The sequence below is a fragment of the Ananas comosus genome, linkage group 4, assembly GCF_001540865.1.
Source record: "Ananas comosus cultivar F153 linkage group 4, ASM154086v1, whole genome shotgun sequence".
Lineage (NCBI taxonomy): Eukaryota > Viridiplantae > Streptophyta > Magnoliopsida > Poales > Bromeliaceae > Ananas > Ananas comosus.
The window spans coordinates 5,096,636-5,115,173 of record NC_033624.1 but is presented as its reverse complement, the minus strand read 5'-3'; the positions used below and the strand labels follow the sequence as shown (position 1 = coordinate 5,115,173).

The following is an 18,538-nucleotide window of genomic DNA, read 5'->3' as shown; positions in this document are numbered from 1 at the left end:
TTATAATGACTATTAAATACGCTGCTCAATCATGTCAATTTTAACAATACTAATTGAATTTGCAGTTTTTTGAGCACTCCATGAAACTTAACGAATTTTAAAGTTAAATTTGAATGAACTTTTGAGTTCATTCAAATTAATATCAAATTGCCTACAAAGAGAGTTCAAAATGGAGAAAATAGGATCCAAATCAAATCACGAGCTTTAACCGGTAGTCTGATGTGTTAAATTATATAAAATAATCATTTTTCTCTCAAAAGAAAAAAGAAAAAGTTAAACTAGTAGAATTAAAACGGTATTTTTTAATATTTTATATTTAACAATTTTTTTTTTTTTCGTATCTAGACTTTTGAAAGGTCCATGATATAAATTTGAATTAAATATGAAAAAATTAATTATGCTAAGAGTGCTCTGACGTGACTTAAAGTGAGAATCTCAATATGAATGCATCCCATATTTTTATAGTCTTAATTAGCGTATTAGAAGCAATTAATATAGCTATGATTAAATTTGTTAAAGTAATTAACTTAAGTTTTTAACTAAAAGAATCATTAAATTACTTAAATCAAAAAAACTAAAATATTGAATAATAAAATCAAAATTTTAAGATGTTAGATAATAGAATCAAAATAGTTTATACTTTAGATAAGTTATTTATGTTTTTACCAATAATATATTGTAGTTGTAATTTAGGGAAGGACAAAAAAAAAAAAAAAGAAAAAAAAAAGAAAAAAAAAAAGGGTCCTCTGGATTTTTCAAAATCTCAATTACTGCTGAAAAAAAAATTGTCCAAAAGGACCAGGTCTATGGGCCAAACCCTTTAAGGGTGCGTTTGGTTCGCATTATGAAAGATTACTAGGAATAAAAGATATCCGAGAATCTTATTCCTATTCATCCTATTACGAAGAATGTAGAATTTCTGTGTTTGGTTCGTACGGTAATATTAATTAGCCATGTTATTTAATATTACAAAAAATATACAATTAATTTATTTATTTATTTATTTAATTTTAGATAATGTTACTAAAAATTTCAATATTATTTTAGAAAAAAGGAAAAGAGAGTATAAGTTAGAGAGAGAGAGCATAATTAAAAAAAATAGAAATAAAAACATAGTCGAAATTAGAGGGAGTGAGAGAGTTGAAATTTTAGAAAGAGAGAGAGAGAAAGAAAGCTTAGTTTAGAGAGAGAAAAAAAAAAGTTGAATTTTAGAGAGAAAAATAAGTTTAGAGAGAGATATAAGATTAGAGTGTAAAGAAAAATAATATCAATTAGCCGGCGGGTAGGAAGAAAGAAAGAAATTAGACATATTATGATTACTCCAATCCATTAATATGAGATACCCACCCTCCCTCAAGGGAATGAGATTAGTACTTTGGGATGAATCTTATTTCCAAGTGAATCCAATATTACCAACTAGATTACTTAGTACGTTTAGCCAAACACCGTCATATTTTTTTATTCCCATTGGATTACTAAGAATCTTTAAAAGATAGCGCGAACCAAACGCACCTTTAGGGCAATGTTACAAATACACTACCAAAGATGAGTATGATATACATCTCATCTATCTTAAGATAGAAAATTTTTTACTAGTCATATCAATATAATTAGAAAAGACCACCGCATCCTAGAATAGGTGCAATGTATATCATTCGCAACATTTATCTATTATTACATGCTCTAAAATCTTCCATAGCCTATCAAATTCATAAGCCCTCGGTGAATGCAACTCCAGCAGAGGTCAGCCAAGCCCCCCCTTGTATCAGCTGCGCCACGGTGAACTCCGCCGCCACGCTCGGGTCGGTGATCACATGATACCCCGTCCAGTTGACGCGCCCGGCAGTCCCCGCACCTGGGCCCTTGTTGGCGTACTCCCCGTAGTACAGCGTATTCAGTGCGAAATCTCCGTCCCACTCCAACCAACCCGCAGGATCCACGTGATTATCGATGTACGATTGCATGAACACCGTTCTCGAGTACTGCTTCCAGGGCCGGCCGAGGAACGTCGGTGTTGCCGACTCCGCCGGCACGAGGTCGGCCCCTGGCACGACCTTGCAACTCTGGATGGAGGTGGCCGTGTTTTGGTTCGGGTCGGTCCGCCCCTGGGCCGTGATCGTGTTTTCCTGTTTGGACAAGGGAAGGCGAGCAACAATGTCGCAGTTTTGAATGACCACCGCAGCATTGCCGAAGATGAAGTCGACTGTGCCGGATATGAGGCTGTCACGGTAAAATTGGCGGAGGGAGTGCGCGTAGAGGGTGTCCTGGTAGCCGTCTACACGGCAGCGGTTTATCACGGACCTGTCGGCCCCAACACGGAGTGCCACCGCCTGGTGTTTCTCAGGTCCCGCCGTATTCTCGACGCAGATGTCTTGCAGAATGAAACCATCGGCCACCGCAGCTGAATTGATTTAAACAAGCAAACTGAATTTGACGATACGTAATTAATCTGACTTCAACTATTAAAAGTTTAACCTATTTAAAACATTAGCAAGATCTAACTCCCTCTCATTATGGGGGAAAAAAAGAAGTTTGACGATTTTAACGGACAAGTTGATAAAAGACATGGGGGGAACATTAAGGTAGTCTAATTGCAAATTAATTACGTTTATTGGGGAACACCTAGTAGCCTAATTTGAATATGTGTTCTGAAAACTATAAACTTTTATATTTTGGAAAGCTCAAAAAATGGGTAAGTGCTTTCAATCTCTCCTCCTCCAATACTCTAAAATTATGTTGAAAATCACCATCGGAGAAGTACGTAGTCGCCTCTCTAGTGGTAGGTTCTATCACAATTTTATAGCATTGAAAAGAAAAAAAAGATTAAACGCACTTTTAGAGCTTTTCAAATGACACAGACGCTTCAAATGATATGGGTGGTTGAAACAAGGACGGCGGATTGCAAATGGATTGGATCAAAGTTAGATCAAAGCCGTGTACTAACATATGCGACGAACCCACCAAACGAGTAATAGTCTAGTGATAAGATGTTGAACAGCCAATTATGAGGTCAAAAGTTCGAGCCTCCATATGTGCCGAATTCTGGAGCCCAAGGCCCAACTTCCAAGTTTAGTTCTGCAATTCTTTGCAAAGTTTTTCAGGTTAAAAGGCCTACGAGCAATAAAAGAAAGGACAGCAAGCATCGATTTCTGCTTGAAGTTGTATTTGAACCGGGCCACTCATGCAGCCGGCAAGTAAGGTAACAATCGGCTGCTTTAAGCAGCATCGGGCGCACCATACACTGTACTCTAAAATCCTAGTATAAAGACCTCAAAAATAAAATTATTTAAACAGAGGTAAACAGTGTATTCTAAGGAGATTGGAGGCAAAAGACAATCGCGAGTATTGTTTTTTTTTTTTTCACGAACTGATTATCGGTAATATAGTGCTAAATCTCAATAAACCCAAGCATAATCTTTTTCCATCCAATACGAGACTACTAAAGCATCACACGCGGTGTATGTTTTTGGTTTGTTGTTAAAATCTTTTTTTTTAAAATGCATAGAGGCCCACACTATCCTACAGTACAATCTAAAACTGACCCATTCTTTTTTCTTTTTCAGATTGAAACTCTCTCGGCCTTCAAAACTTTTTTTTTTGTTTTCTGATTGAGTGATTTTCATCAATTAATTTAGAAATTTTACCAAAATCACAAGTGAAATCGTGCTTTTTAATGATTTTCCCAACGTCAGGCAGGGGCTAGTTCATCAACAGCTACGTGGGTATTCTAACTAAATTAATTATTATTTCCGTTGACAAGAATGCTTGTTTCCGAAAAAATTCTAGAATGCAACGAGTATATTGGTGACATGGCGTAACAAACCAATCAAATATCTCCTTTTAGGGGTATACGTCCCATCAAGATTATAAAAAAATATTTTTATTATACTTTTGTTTGAAAAAAAAAAAATATGATTAGCTTGTTATTGATGATGTGGTGCAAGTATGACAGTGTAGAATTCCTCCTTGTTTTCCATATTGCTCTATTTTTTTTTTTGTTAATTCAAGAATTATGACCTTAATTTAAAGCAAAAAGTTAAGTAGTTCTTCTACTGGCTAGCAACCTAGCTTCTTCAAAGGATTCCATCCAAAAATCACCTCACAAAAATGCGCTTAAGCAGGACAAGCTAGAGTCAGTTTTTTAGAACAGTTTTTATATGAAAATGTAAAAATACCGAATGTTCGAAAAGATTCTATGACAGAAGCTAGTAGTAGCTTGGAAAAGTTAAAAGCAGATGTTTCGATTTGTAACTAGTTAGCTATCTCTACTCTTATTAATTATATCTACTTATGGTTATATGGGATACTAACCTAAGGTAGCAGAGTTGAAAGTGGTGGACCCATCGACGACGTTGAGGCTCCCGGTGATCACCGTCGAATTCATGCCGTCGCCGACGATCATTACATTCGTCTTCGACTTCCCCACGGCCACGTTCTCCTCATACGTGCCGGCCTTCACGTAAATCACATACCGCGCCTTCCCCTTGTTGGGTGCTGAGTTCACAGCTTCCTGCACCGTTCCGAAGTCCCCACTCCCGTCAGCCGCCACCGTCACGTTCGCCGTCATCCCACTCCCTACAGAAGCTGCTTCTAGAAGCTTCCGATCCCTCGCAGTTACCCATTCTGGAAATGGGATCTTTCTCGTGAGGCGTGTAACTTTGTCTAATTCGTGCGGGTTCATGGTGGTGATAACGGCGAGGGAGGCGCTCGCTAACGCCGTTAGGGGCTCTAGATAGGCCTTAACTACGGAACGGCTCAACGGCCCGTCGAGGCCGTCGGAGCACGTGACATGGTTGGTCAGCGCAGCGCTAAGCCACGTCTGGGCATCGGCGTGGGCACCGCACGACACGGCGGCAGCGGAGTCGACCAGGCGGTCACGCGACAGGCCCATGAGGTGGACGCAATCAGCGAGGGAGGATCGCAGCCGTCGATCATTCGCCGAACGGTGGATAGTGGTGAGCTCAGAGACGGTGGCATCTATTTCACGAATAGATTGTTGGATGATGGTGAGGAGCACTTGGGCCGGGACAGGACGGGTTTTGGACTGGGCCGAGAGAGCAGCGACCGCGCTCGAGACGGCGACGTTGCAAGAAGCTTGGTCAGGGGAGCGAGAGCAGAGGTGGGAGAAGTTCACGGTGGGGGCAGTGGTGGAGGCGGTGTGTTTGTAAGAGAAAAAGAGAGCGGCGAGGGAGATGAGAGAAGCTATGGACAGTAGTAACAAGAAGATGGTCTTGGAATACGGCGAGGGCTTCTTGATGGAAGGATGAGGAGGAAGAAGAGGGTCATGAGCTGATGGTGCCATGGTGGTGATAGTGGGGAGTGTTGAAAGGTGAGGAGACTGGTAGTAACCACAGGCTAAATTTATTCTAGTGAGTGGGAAGGTTGCAGCATCGTACCTTGGAAGTGCTTTCTGAGTGGCGGTGTTTAAAAAAGCAGCGGGCATGTTTCTCGTTGAACTTTTGCTCTCTATATATATTCCGCCGCTAGATCTGCCAAAAAAAATACCATGTGTAAAGCTGTTAGGAAAAAAGAAAAAATTGTTTCCATCCAAATATCCTGACAACTCTTTATCAAAGAGCCCTCCATAATTACTTCAAAAAAAATTACTTTCCAGTTAGACTTAGCCAAATTTTCTATAGTTTTTAATTAAAATTAATTCTTCAATTCAAAATCAATTTTGTAAAAATCACTTCTCCAACAACTAGGCCAGACAGGCCCTAGAGCGAATTTTTTTTATAAATAATTCTATCTATTTTTATAATTATAAAAATAATTTTTTTTAAAAAATTATTATAAAAATAGACTTTTAAATGCGGTGAATGATTCACCGCATTCATAACTCCTCATTAGAAGTAGAAAAAAAATAAAAGCGATGAACCATTCACCGTTTTTATCATAGTAGAAATATAAAAAAAAATGAAAAAAAAAAACGATGAATGGTTCACCGTATTTAAAAGCGGTGAACCATTCACCGTTTTTATATGACCGTATTTATAAATAAAAATTTAACAGATATATTTTTAGAATAAAATTTTAGAAGAAAACTATTGCACTAAAAACCCCCCCTAGAGCAATTAAAAAAAGCACTAACAATTTTTGGTTAAAATCCGCCAACAGCTTTTCTATTATATTTGGGATCCAAAACTTCATTTCTACTTGGACACATAGAACAAGATCAAAATCTCTGTTTGTCCAATACTTAGGAGGTGTTTGGCCAAGCTTTTTAAAAATGATTCTGAGCTCAAAAGTAATTTTGGGCTCAGTAGAGCGTTTGACAATAAAAATTTTAAAAACTGATTCTGTTTCTGAGAATCAAAAAACTGATTTTTCAACCTCTAAAAGTAGAAGCAAAAAAAAGCTGCTTCTCAAAACTGATTCCCACAAAAGCAGTTTTCTCACTTAAAATTTTTTATAAAAATATCGAAACTACCCCTAAACAAACAATATAATTCTACTCTAACCTTTTAACACTTCCAACTACCCTCCTCTCTACCCTCCTCTCTCTCCCATTTAATTTGTAGTATTGTGTAGTTTGTACGCGATTATGAAACAATATTACAAAATTACTTCAGCAAAAAAATTTGCCAAACAACTTTCTAAAATTACTTCAACAAAATCACTTTTATATCAAACTCATCAAACACTCTACAGCTTTTAACAGAAATCACTTTTTCAAACTAAAATTACTATTTCAGAAATCGCTTTTTCAGAAGCCAGACCAAACAGGCCCCTAGTTGCTGCTTTTTGGAGAATAGTGCTTCTATGGTCCAATCCAACCCTAAAATATAATAGGAGCTAAAGCCATGCACATGGTGATATACAACTCGTAAATTATATTTAAATAAATTACAAAGGTAAAATTACTTAAACCATCTTCAAAAGGAGGTGGTCTGCTGTGCAACCATTATTGATCACTATATTGACACTTTTCATAAAGAGTATTCTTTGGCAGGGACAGGACTTTCCAATAGTCATCATGCGTGCATGTTTGAATAATAATACTATGCCCACTTTAATGTACAAACTACGTGCAAAAGTGAGCTATTTTCTGCTCCCTAGTGGTGTAGGCATTGATTACAAAACAAAATATAGTGCTGATATTAATAAAGGACAAAAATTTCGTGGACATCCGTGCCCAAACAAATTGTTTGGGCACGGATACGGATGGCGCAGCGTGGTGTGCGGGCCCATCGAGACCGTCCCAACAAAAAAAAAAAAAAAAAATCGAGGCCCCGTTTTAGAAAGAAAAGAGAGAGAGAGAGAGAGAAGGGGAAGGGTAGGTGGAACGACCGAGCTCGACGAGCTACAGCCCTCAAAATTCCGCTTAAAATTAATTTGAGCCAAACGAGGCCCAACTCGCTTGAAATAATTCAGCCGACTCAGAGCAAGCCAATTTTGAACTCGAGCCGACGCGAGCTCTAAACGAGCATTGAAATTCTCGACATTAATAAATCAATTAGTTTAATTTTATAAACATACCTGCAACTTAATCAACAATGCCCAAAGGTCAAAATACAAAATAATTTTGCAAAAATGTAAGCAGGTACTGCGACTGGATGAGGCCGAGGAGAACGAAGAGAGAGAGAGAGAGATAAAAGAAAGAAGAGAGAAGAGAGGAAACAAAAGGAGAAAATTAATATATCATCGATTAACGGATATTGCAACAATGAAAGTCTGAAAAAGAAATGGATATGTAAATAATACAGTTAGCTCAATTCACGTTACTATGGTTATGTATGGGCCAACATAATACCCAATGAATTAAAATTAAACCTAATATATTAAAAACAATATATATAATATAATATATATATATATATATATATTCGAGCTTTTCGAGCTTTTCGAGCCTAATTCGAACGAGCCGAGTAATACTCAAGCTCGGCTTGAAATGAATTTCGAGCCTTTTATTTTGTTCAAGCTCGGCTCATTTAATTTCGAGTCGAGCTCGAGCGAGCCGAATATCGAGCCGAACACGAGTCGAACGCGAGCCGGCTCGCTCGTTTGCCAGCCCTAGGAAGGGGCGGTGGTGATGGGCGCCGCACACGCGGCGGCCATCCGCATCCGTGCACGGATGTGCACGAAATTTTTGTCCATTAATAAAACAAAAGCTTAGAAATAAATGTTTCCTAAAATATATGCAAAAGGATATTGAATGGCCAAAAACTGTTCCACCATGTTTTGCTTCCTAAATGACATAACATTGATCAAGAAAAATGCATGCCATCCAATTTAAGAATCAGCATGAAACATTAACTTAGCAACATTAGTGTGACATCCTAATAGTCCCACATTGAATAATGTGGGAGAGCCTGTTGGGTTTATAAGTAGCGGACACACCAGACATAATAACTGGACTTAAATATTTTGGACCGGTGGTTTGTTGTCAACGAGTTATTGTTGCTAGCGGGTCGGGTCATTACAATTAGAACATGCGTCTTGTTGCCAATGTTCATCATAACCCACCACGTTCATCATTCTCAAATTGAAGATCAAGTCTTGGTACCAATTGATATAAATCCAAACTCCAAAGTTGATTGGATGCAGCAGACCACATCAAACAGAACAAGAAATAATAAAAATAAAGGTAAGAGAGGGAGAAAAGGTAGACGAAAGAGGAGAGGTAGAAGGCTTATGATGTTAAAGAAACAATTTCCACTAGCAAATTTACATGATCCAGTGACTCCGTACTGAATATCTCCTTAGCAATTTATATATATAAAAAAAAACTAGGTCAGTTGTACAAAAGAAAATCTTTGAATAAATTTAAATCATTTCCAAACCCACCTGATACCATTGTGGGACTTTGTTTTAATCAAATGTAGACTTGTTTTAATCTCTATGAAACACCTTTTGACAAAATGAGGCATCCTAGAATCCAAAGTTCATAAAGGTTCTTAATTAGCCCTAAAGCCCAAACTGGACCCTCGAAACAAGGTGCGAGAAATATGGATGTAAACCATCTAATGAATAGCCACAAATATTGAACACTGACTTAGAATCAATTTGACCCAACCAAGACTCTTTACATACAATTTAGCGGACCCATTTAACTCGTAGACCGCACTTAAAAAAATCTGAGTAAAAAAATCCAAGTAAAACTGTGTTGCATCATTATGGAAATATTTGCATAAGAAGCTTTAAAAAGAAAAGGCACAAGAATCCGTTGGCTGGTGACCTATAACTAAAGGATTCCATACTTTGCTAATCACATAATTAGATAGAAAGAAAGTAAAACGATCTGCATTACTATCTGAAATATCTTATTTCTTAAATTAATGCCATTTTACTTATAAAACATTAAATTCTGAAACTATCAAACAGTGAGATGACATTAACTTGAGTTTTCACAATAACTAAATTAAGAGTAAACTTCAATTTGCCCCCTATGGTTTAGTTTATTTTCACTTTGCCACTTTGTGGTTCAAAAAGTCTCATGTTTAGGTCATTTTCAGTTTGCCACCCCTATGGTTCAAAAAATTGCACTTAACTATCCTCTAGATATCAAAACATTTCACTTTGCTATCCTATTTGACAGTAGATCTTTTCGGTAAACTATTGGATAGTTAAGTGCAATTTTTTTGAACCAAAGCATGGAAAAGTGAAAATGAGCTAAACCACAAGGGCCCAAATTGAAGTTTACCAATTTACCCCGAAATTAAAGATCTACAAGAGAATAGCAGATCAATTGCTCACATTGAGGAAGCTTCAAACTACCGACAGAGTATAATATCCGTGACCCAGTGGAGCTCATCAATAAAGATGCAGAATCAACTTTTGAATTGATTAGATTTCTGTCAATCATCACTTGCATTTCTGTCAATTGATTCAAACTCTTACTTGTTAGCTTGTTTGTTTTCTCCATGTTATATAGTATATAAAGGAGACGTGTCGATGATAATGTGAGCTAGCCAAGATGGAAAGAGAATAAGAACTAAAAAATAATTCATTTGACTAAATGCCGGATACAACAAAAATAACAGGATAAAAGTATGCGCGTGGTAACATAGAAAAACCACAACCCACATGTATTAATAAAAACAGCACTTACAGTTAGTCAGTTTTTTGCTTTATTCTTCCACAAGCAGCAGCACACTATCATTAAAGAGCATAGTGGCAGTCATAGGTGGTCGCAGATTTTCCACCTGAGAACAATGAGAAACAACAATCCATGAATGTTATAAGATCCATGTGTTGTGCGACTGCGATCCAATTTATGCCAAGAAAGGAAAGAAGCAAGAGTTATTATCAATGTGTCAAGTTTAAAACATAACAAATAGCCAACAAATATGCAATTTATGAAAACATTATGATCAAGCACGTCAAGGTAGAACAGAAACCAGATAGAGCACGGTGTTTACTGTCTAATAACTTCAATCCCCTTGCCATGACTTTAATCTAAATCATGTACTGATAATCAGGTAAAAAAAAATAAATGAACAAAAATTTTTGCTGGTATCAAAACTAACTATGACAAATTCAAACTAAATATAACAGAAGTCATAACTATTAATTAAACACCAAAGAATTATAAGCATTTATGTGAAGCATGCTTTTCCTTGTCTTTACACCTCTAGGTCTCAATCCATCTCTAATCTCAGCTCTAAAACTTAATAACTTTTGGATTTCCAGTGGAAAAAGATGTATTCCATTACTTTTCTTGCTTCTAGTATATATAAAGCCAACAAAGTAAGAACTAAGGAGCAATGTTTGTAGTTCCATAGAGATCTGCTTAATGCTTCTTCAGCTAAATGCATAGAGAATATATTACAAACTATTTCACTGCACTCTTCTTAAAATCATGGTTTATTTGATTTATTTATTATACACTTTGGATCAGATACAGATGCAGCAAAGTGAGGCACCTGCTCAACATATGTAACAAGCAAATTATCAAGTGTCACATGACAACATTCACGACAAAAAAATAAAATTAAGTGTACTCCCAATTCTGCTCCTACTTTAATTGGTCCCTGTTAAATAGACTCCAGGGTCCATCTCAATAGAGGAATAAAGAAAGCTGAAGATGAATCAATTTTGTAACAAATTTTGTTGACAAACTAGATTAAACAAAGATACCTCTGAATGACTACAAAAGAAACAAAATGCTTCCCATTGCCTTACATTCACCAAGCACTAGGAGCAAAGCTACTATTTCCTTTACATTGATGAGGGATGCAATGAATTCCTGCTTACCAAAAGTTAATTGGAGTTGATAACTCCAGATGAAGATGTGACATTCATCATTATATAGAGTATATAAGATATATAACCAACAAATCAGGCTACATTCAGCTGTTGCCACCAGTTACGAGCTTTCCTATCTGGTTGATTGCATTTTGACAAATCATTCAAGCAGTGGATTTGGACAGTTCTCCACCACTGCCTCAATGCTTAATCACCAATACTCTCAGAAATAGCTCCAGAGTTGACCCCTTACCACAAGAATAAGAGCAGCTCCAATCCAGTTGAATCGCAATTGATGGCCAACGTGAGAACCAGAATGTTCCAAAATTAATCTTTGGCTCTTGCAACTTGTTGGAGATTAAATAAATCAATGGAAGGAACATTTTGATTGAAATGAAGATTAAAGGTGATTTCATCCACCAATGATTATCTATCAAATAAAAGTAGCCAGAAGAAGGAGAAAAAATATCCTGGATCGAGCCAGTCTCATGTAAGATTTTATTACGAAGTTTGGCAGTTCAGACCGTCGTTACAATAACAGATATCCAGAAATCCAACAAATTTAATGTTCTCATCTGCTTTATACCTGGTTCGGGAAAAGCTTTTCCTTTCCCATGAGAAATCAATCTAGATGACTCTCCTCCAGATTCCTCCTACAATAATATACAATCCTCACATCACAGCACAGGATGTGCATCAATCCAAACTTGCATATCCAATATCATCAAGAAGACATGCAGCAACTCGATCGATAGTTATGCATTAAGGCCAGCCCAGTTCTTAAATGCAACAAGTGCTTCCATTTTCCTGAAGTTTCTCTTTCTTAGCTTTGCCACCTTCAACTTCTTATGTGTCTCCATGAAAGCTTGCTTATGCCGCCACTTGTCCACAAATATCTTCAGCTCCTGAGCCTTTTCCACCACTTGCATTGCCGCATCAAAGAACCCGCCCTTAACCAGTGCAAACAAAAATGCATCAATCAGATCGTGATCGAAATCAATACCCTTTTTCCTCACTTCTGTCCAAAGTATCAACACACTAAAGTACTTCTGTATAGAAACGTAGCCATTGATAAGTGATAAATACGTTTGACTATTCGGTTCAAATCTCAGAAAAACCATTCTCCTATAAGTTCTCCGTGCATCTTCTAATCGGCCAACCTTGCAGAAGGCATGTATAATGGAATTCCAATCGTGGGTAGCAATTTCCACTCTTGGGTCATCAACTATCGAATCCAAGAATGAAGCCATGAGCTCAGGCCGCTGATTTTCCATTAACCCTGTCATTATAGTGAGATAGCTGGTTTTGATATCGGGCAGCCTCGCCTCTCTCATATCCCTAAAGAGGGAGAATGCCGACTGGAAGTCCTGCGCTGACATCGAAACATCAATGAGAGCGTCGTAAGAGCCGACATCCAACTGGAGCCCCGCGGCACTAATCTCCGTAACTAGTTGCGCGGCTTCTGCCGTCCGTTGCTCTTTGCAATAGGCTCTCAAGATTGATGAATACACGCCGAGCCCAACACACGCTCCTTGAGCAGTCATTTCGTCGAGTATGTTGTGCGCTCTATCCAACATACCCAGTCCAACACAGGCATTCACGATTCCGAATCCAAATGAGCAGTCTACTCTAACAGATTGAATAGAAGATTCCAACTCCTGAGTCGTAATTATTAAAGAGGCCAACTCTTTGATCCTCCCGTTATCTAGGTAACACTTTGCGACTTCAATATAGCTTTCGTCGTCCAACAAACTACTACCCTCATCGCCCCTTCGCTCCTTCGATGCACGTAATATTGTTGATGAAACAGATTCAAAGTTTCCGGCTTTAACACACCCGCTGATCAAATTCTTGAAAAATTCCTTCTTTGAAAAGCCCAGTGCATCCAACAATCTGTCGAGCTCTTCAATCCTTTTACCGATTCCTTTCGACGCATACAAGTAAGCGAGCGACCCAAAACTATCAGAATCCGGTGACAGGCCCAATTTAGACATCATCTCGAGCACCCTCTCTGCGTCAGAAACCGAGCACATATCGCGGCAGCACCCATCCAGAACCGCATTGCATGAGGCCAAATCAGGCTTCATGGACTCGTTCTTATCGTCCATCGCAATCCGGCAGTTCTCTTCAAAAACCCGAAGGAACGCCGCGAAACCCGCACTGCTGTCGCTGCCGCCGCCGCCGCCGCCGCCGCCGCCGCCGCCGCCCTTCGCGATGCAAATCAGCGAGTGGCCCCACATGTAAAACGGCGGAAAGAAGCGGTTTTTGAGCATGGATTTGACGAGGGCGAGGGCTGGGGCGGGGGCGGCAGCGTCGGCGAAGGCGCGGAAGAGGGATTCGGCGGCGGGGAGGGAGACGGCGTGGGGACAGCGGTCGAGGAGGAAGACGGCGGCGGCGAAGGCGCGCTTGAGGGAGAGGCGGCGGCGGGAGGGGGAGGGGTCGCAGGAGAGGAGGGAGAGGAGGGAGGAGGCGGCGGAGGGGGAGGGGAGGAGGGAGGCGGCGGCGAGGGAGCGGAAGGAGCGCCAGGCATCGTCGGGGCAGCGGGAGCGGAGGGCGGAGAGGAGGGAGGGTTCGAGGGATTCTAGGGTCAGGGTTTTGGGGGGAAGCGGAGGGTTAGGGTTTTGGGGTGGGGGAGGGGAGGGTTTGGGGCGGAGGGCGAAGATGGAGGGTTGGAGGAAGGAGTAGAGGGTTGGGATTTCCGGAGGCGAAGAAGAAGAAGAAGAAGAAGAAGAGAAATGACGGGGGAGAGGGAAGAAGAAGAAGAGGAGGCTTCGCCGCATTTGAGACTCGCCGGAGACGGTGAGGATTATATTTTCGGGGGGGAGAAATTTATTCACGGTTATGTAAGTTACGGAAAATTCTATCGGGCCGACGTAAACTACTGTGCAGAAACCCGCGATGCGGCTGATAGATAGGGGTGGAAACGAGCTCCAGCGAGCTTACGGCTTGAAATTAATTTTGAGCCTAAATTTAAGCTCAAATTTGGATTAAAATTAATTCGAGCCAAGCTGGAGCGAGCCTAATTTTGAGTCGAGCGAGCTCAAGCCCTAAACGAGCCACTTGAAATTCTCAACATGATCAATAGTTTAACTTGTATAGAACATTATCTATAATTTGATACAAAAATATGTCTAATAGTTCAAAATATAAAATAATTATATAAAATATAATATTATAATATGAAAAATAAAAATTATGAGTTGAATATATAATCTTTTCAGCCTCACATGTTTTTTCTTCCGCCTTCAATCTCCATATTATTCATTTTTATTTATGCAGTCAAAAATAAATAAATTATATAGATAAATATTGGATTAAACTATCAATCCATATATAACTAAAATTAATTTTATATGAATAATAATTTTTAGCTTTAAAAATATTCTGTATTTTCTGCAAGCATATAATTAATAGTAATATCGCAACGGCAGACATATTGCTGCTCTTGTATTTGGAGGCTTCGGCTTTTTGGCCACATAGGTGAAGCAGAAAGAGAAAAGAGAAACATATTGAAATTTAGAGCTCTGTGAAAAAAAAAAACGAAAGAAAAAAATTTAAATTTATAAAATTTTGCTCTTTTATTTGTCTATTGGGATTTTGTTTTAAGTCAATCAATATTGGCCCAATTTATAGACTAAATCCGATTATTCACGAGTCAGCCTATATATAATAAAAATATATTATATTTATATATTTAATTAATATATAATATAATTATATATATATAATATATAATATATATATATCTATATATATATAATAGAGTCCGGCTACTATACTATCGTAGTAGCGAGCCCGTTAAGTACTCATTGAATATTTTCTACCATTAATCTACCCTTTGATCATTTTCATCCATTAGATTATATTATTAATCCAACACACCCCACTCAACCCTAGAGAACCACTATCCAAGATTTAACTGGGGGACACTATCATCTTAAACGGCACATCCTTTCATATCAACGGCGAAAACAATCATAGTACCAAGGCTGGTACTATGATAGTATAATAGAATAAATATTAGATAATTCTATATATAATATTTAATTATGTATATATATATATATATATATAATATTATCTATATAAGTGAGCTACTATCTATCGGAACGCCACCGCTAAGAGCCTTCCGTGGCCTTCAGCTCTTTTGACGATTGCGACCTTTCGAATGTCGATCGCTCCGTTAAACTTGATCTAGAGTATTTGAATACCTAGAAATAAATTTTATGATTTTTACGATATCATTTCCTAATGAACGAAGGCATCAAAAATCAAAATGCTGAAATAAAAAATCTGTACACAAATTAAATAATGACATTAAAATTTTAAATCAAATATATTGATCTGTTTTATATAGATAAAAGAATTTTCTATCAAATGTTCACTAGATTTAATTATATTTCTACACCGTTAACTGCAATGGCTCACCTTACGGCCATTAAATTTGTTGATTTGAGGCCCAATTTCGAATCACTATTGCAAATGATATCAAAAATAATACAATTTATTTTCCTACGGTACTCCCAATACTCTAATAAGTTTAACAGGAGCCGATCGATCGATTCGAAAGTCGCACATGAAAACGGAGCTGGTAAGCACGAAAGGCTCATGCTTCCAATAACATAGTAGCCTCACTATATATATATTATATATATATCATATATATATAAATAGAGAGAGAGAGGAGAGAGAGAGAGAGAGAGAAGAGAGGCAAGAGTTTTGGCTAGAATACTATCAGTAAGTAAACGACTCGTTACTACCTATTTGTTTTCGATATAGAGCTTCAATTGATGATGCCCATTAAACATGATCTAAACTATTTAAACTATCTAGAAACAAATTTCACACACTTTCCGATATTGTTTTCTTGTCCATCAAGTGAACAGAAAAATAAATGGCTGGAAATGAATATCCTTCAAAAAGTAATGATACAATTTTTATATTTGAGATCTAAATCTAGATCTTTTTTTTAAAGAGTTAAAGAATTTTTTTAACAAAAATTTAGTTGATTTGAACTCTTCTATACCGTAAACGAGCAATACGCACCATATCGGCGCATTAAAATTATAGATTCGTGACCTTGATCGTCAGTTAGTGATGCCAAAAAATCATGAAATTGATTCTAGATACTTTAAATAGTCTAGATCATGTTCAACGGTGCCGGATCGTCAATTTAGAAGCTCTATCATTAAAAACAAATTGGTAGTAAACCACTCGTTACTCCCGATAGTGACCCAGTCAAACATATACTAATATATATACTATATATATATATATATATATATATATATATATATTATATATATATAATATATAGTATTATTGATTAAACTATCCAATATATATAACTAAAATTAAATTTATATGAATAATAATTTTTTAGCTTTAAAAATATTCTGTATATTTCTCAAGCATATAATAATAGTAATTACGGCAACGGCAGACATATGCTGCTCTGGAATTTGGAGGGCTTTCGCGCTTGGCCACATAGGGTGAACAGAAAAAGAGAAAGTAGAGAAACATATTGAATTGTAGAGCTCTGTGAACAAAAAAAACGAAAGAAAAAATTTAAATTTATAAAATTTTGCTCTTTTATTTGTCTATTGGGATTTTGTTTTAATGTCATCAATATTGGCCCAATTTATAATAAATCCGATATATTCCGAGTAGGCCTATATATAATAAAAATATAATTAATTTATATATTTAATATAATATATATATATAATATATATATATATAATATATAATATATATATATTATATATATATAAGAGTCCGGCTACTATACTATGTACGTAGCAGCCAGTTAAGTACTCATTGAATTTTTCTACATTAATCTACCCTTTGATCATTTTCATCCATTAGATTATATTATTAACGCAACACCCCATTCACCCTAGAGAACCACTATCCAATTTAACTGGGGGACACTATCATCTTAACGGCACATCCTTTCATATCAACGGACGAAAAAATCATAGTACCAAGGGCTTAGGTACTATTGATAGTATAAGTAGACATAAATATAGCATAATTCATATATATATATATATTATATATATATATATATATATATAAATATATCATTAGAGTTGAGGCTACTATGCTATCGGAAGCACGGGAGCCTTCCGTGCTTCAGCTCGTTTTGATCGTTGCGACTTTCGAATCGTCGATCGCTCCGTTAAACTTGATCTAGAGTATTTGAAGTACCTAGAAATAAATTTTATGATTTTACGATATCATTTGCCTAATGAACGAAGAGGTCAAAATCAATGGCTGAAATAAAAAATCTTACAAAATGTATAATATGACATTAAAATTTTAAATCAAATATATTGATCTTGTTTTATATAATAAAGAATTTTCTATCAAATTTCACGTGATTTAGATATATTCTACACCGTTAAACTTGCAAAATGGCTCACTACGGCCATTAAATTTGTTGATTTTGAGCCATCGATCACTAGCAAATGATATCGAAAAATATAAAATTTATTTTCTAGGTACTCCAATACTCTAATCAAGTTTAACGGAGGCCGATCGACGATTCGAAAGTCGACATCGAAAACGAGCTGGAAGCACGAAGGCTCATGCTTTCCAATAGAATAGTAGCCTCACTATATATATATATATATATATATATATATAAATAGAGAGAGAGAGAGAGAGAGAGAGAGAGAGAGAGAGAGAGAGAAGAGTTTTGCTAGAATACTATCGGTAGTAAACGGACTCGTTACTACCTATTTTTTTCGATGATAGAGCTTCCAAATTGATGATGCACCATTAAACATGATCTAACTATTTAAACTATCTAGAAATCAAATTTCACACATTTTCGATATTGTTTCTTGTCCATCAAGTGAATAGAAAAATAAATGGCTGGAAATGAATATCCTTCAAAAAGTAATGATACAATTTTTATATTTGAGATCTAAAGTCTAGATCTTTTTTTAAATGAGTTAAAGAATTTTTTTAACAAAAATTTAGTTGTGATTTGAATCTTCTATACCGTTAAACGAGCAAACGCACCATATCGGCCATTAAAATTATAGATTCTGTGACCTTTGATCGTTCAGTTAGTGATGCCAAAAAATCATGAAATTGATTTCTAGATACTTTAAATAGTCTAGATCATGTTCAACGGTGCCGGATCGTCAATTTAGGAAGCTCTATCATTAAAAACAAATTGGTAGTAAACCACTCGTGTACTCCGATAGAGACCGTCAAACATATATAATATATATACTATATATATATATATATATATATATATATATATATATATTATATATATATAATATATAGTATATATATATTATATATATTCGAGCTTTTCGAGCTTTTCGAG

General features: G+C 36.9%; 2 protein-coding genes across 4 annotated transcripts; both read right to left on the bottom strand.

The window, feature by feature from the left end:
• On the bottom strand, positions 1,455–5,458 carry LOC109709025 (pectinesterase-like). The gene is made up of 2 exons (XM_020231067.1): positions 4,312–5,458; positions 1,455–2,401 (listed from the first exon to the last, which is right to left on the bottom strand). The coding sequence occupies exons 1-2, from the start codon at positions 5,441–5,443 to the stop codon at positions 1,710–1,712; spliced, it is 1,824 nt and encodes a 607-aa protein (XP_020086656.1). The 5' UTR covers positions 5,444–5,458; the 3' UTR covers positions 1,455–1,709.
• LOC109709024 (pentatricopeptide repeat-containing protein At1g69290-like) lies at positions 5,448–14,066 on the bottom strand. Of its 3 annotated transcripts, XM_020231065.1 has the most exons (3): positions 11,774–14,066; positions 10,052–10,145; positions 5,448–5,489 (listed from the first exon to the last, which is right to left on the bottom strand). In XM_020231065.1, exon 1 carries the CDS (start codon positions 13,965–13,967, stop codon positions 11,943–11,945), a length of 2,025 nt encoding a protein of 674 aa, XP_020086654.1. In that variant the 5' UTR covers positions 13,968–14,066; the 3' UTR covers positions 5,448–5,489; positions 10,052–10,145; positions 11,774–11,942. The 3 variants fall into 3 exon arrangements, with proteins under 3 accessions (XP_020086654.1, XP_020086652.1, XP_020086655.1); XM_020231063.1 differs by lacking the exon at positions 5,448–5,489 and having other exon boundaries at positions 9,926–10,145; XM_020231066.1 differs by lacking the exons at positions 5,448–5,489; positions 10,052–10,145 and adding an exon at positions 10,185–10,202.

Coding starts and splice junctions, on each gene's coding strand:
- LOC109709024 (XM_020231065.1), bottom strand. CDS start 13,967: ATGCGGCGAAGCCTCCTCTTCTTCTTCTTCCCTCTCCCCCGTCATTTC.
- LOC109709025 (XM_020231067.1), bottom strand. CDS start 5,443: ATGCCCGCTGCTTTTTTAAACACCGCCACTCAGAAAGCACTTCCAAGG. Junction 2,402..4,311: donor TTTCAACTCTGCTACCTTAG/GTTAGTATCCCA, acceptor AAATCAATTCAG/CTGCGGTGGCCGATGGTTTC.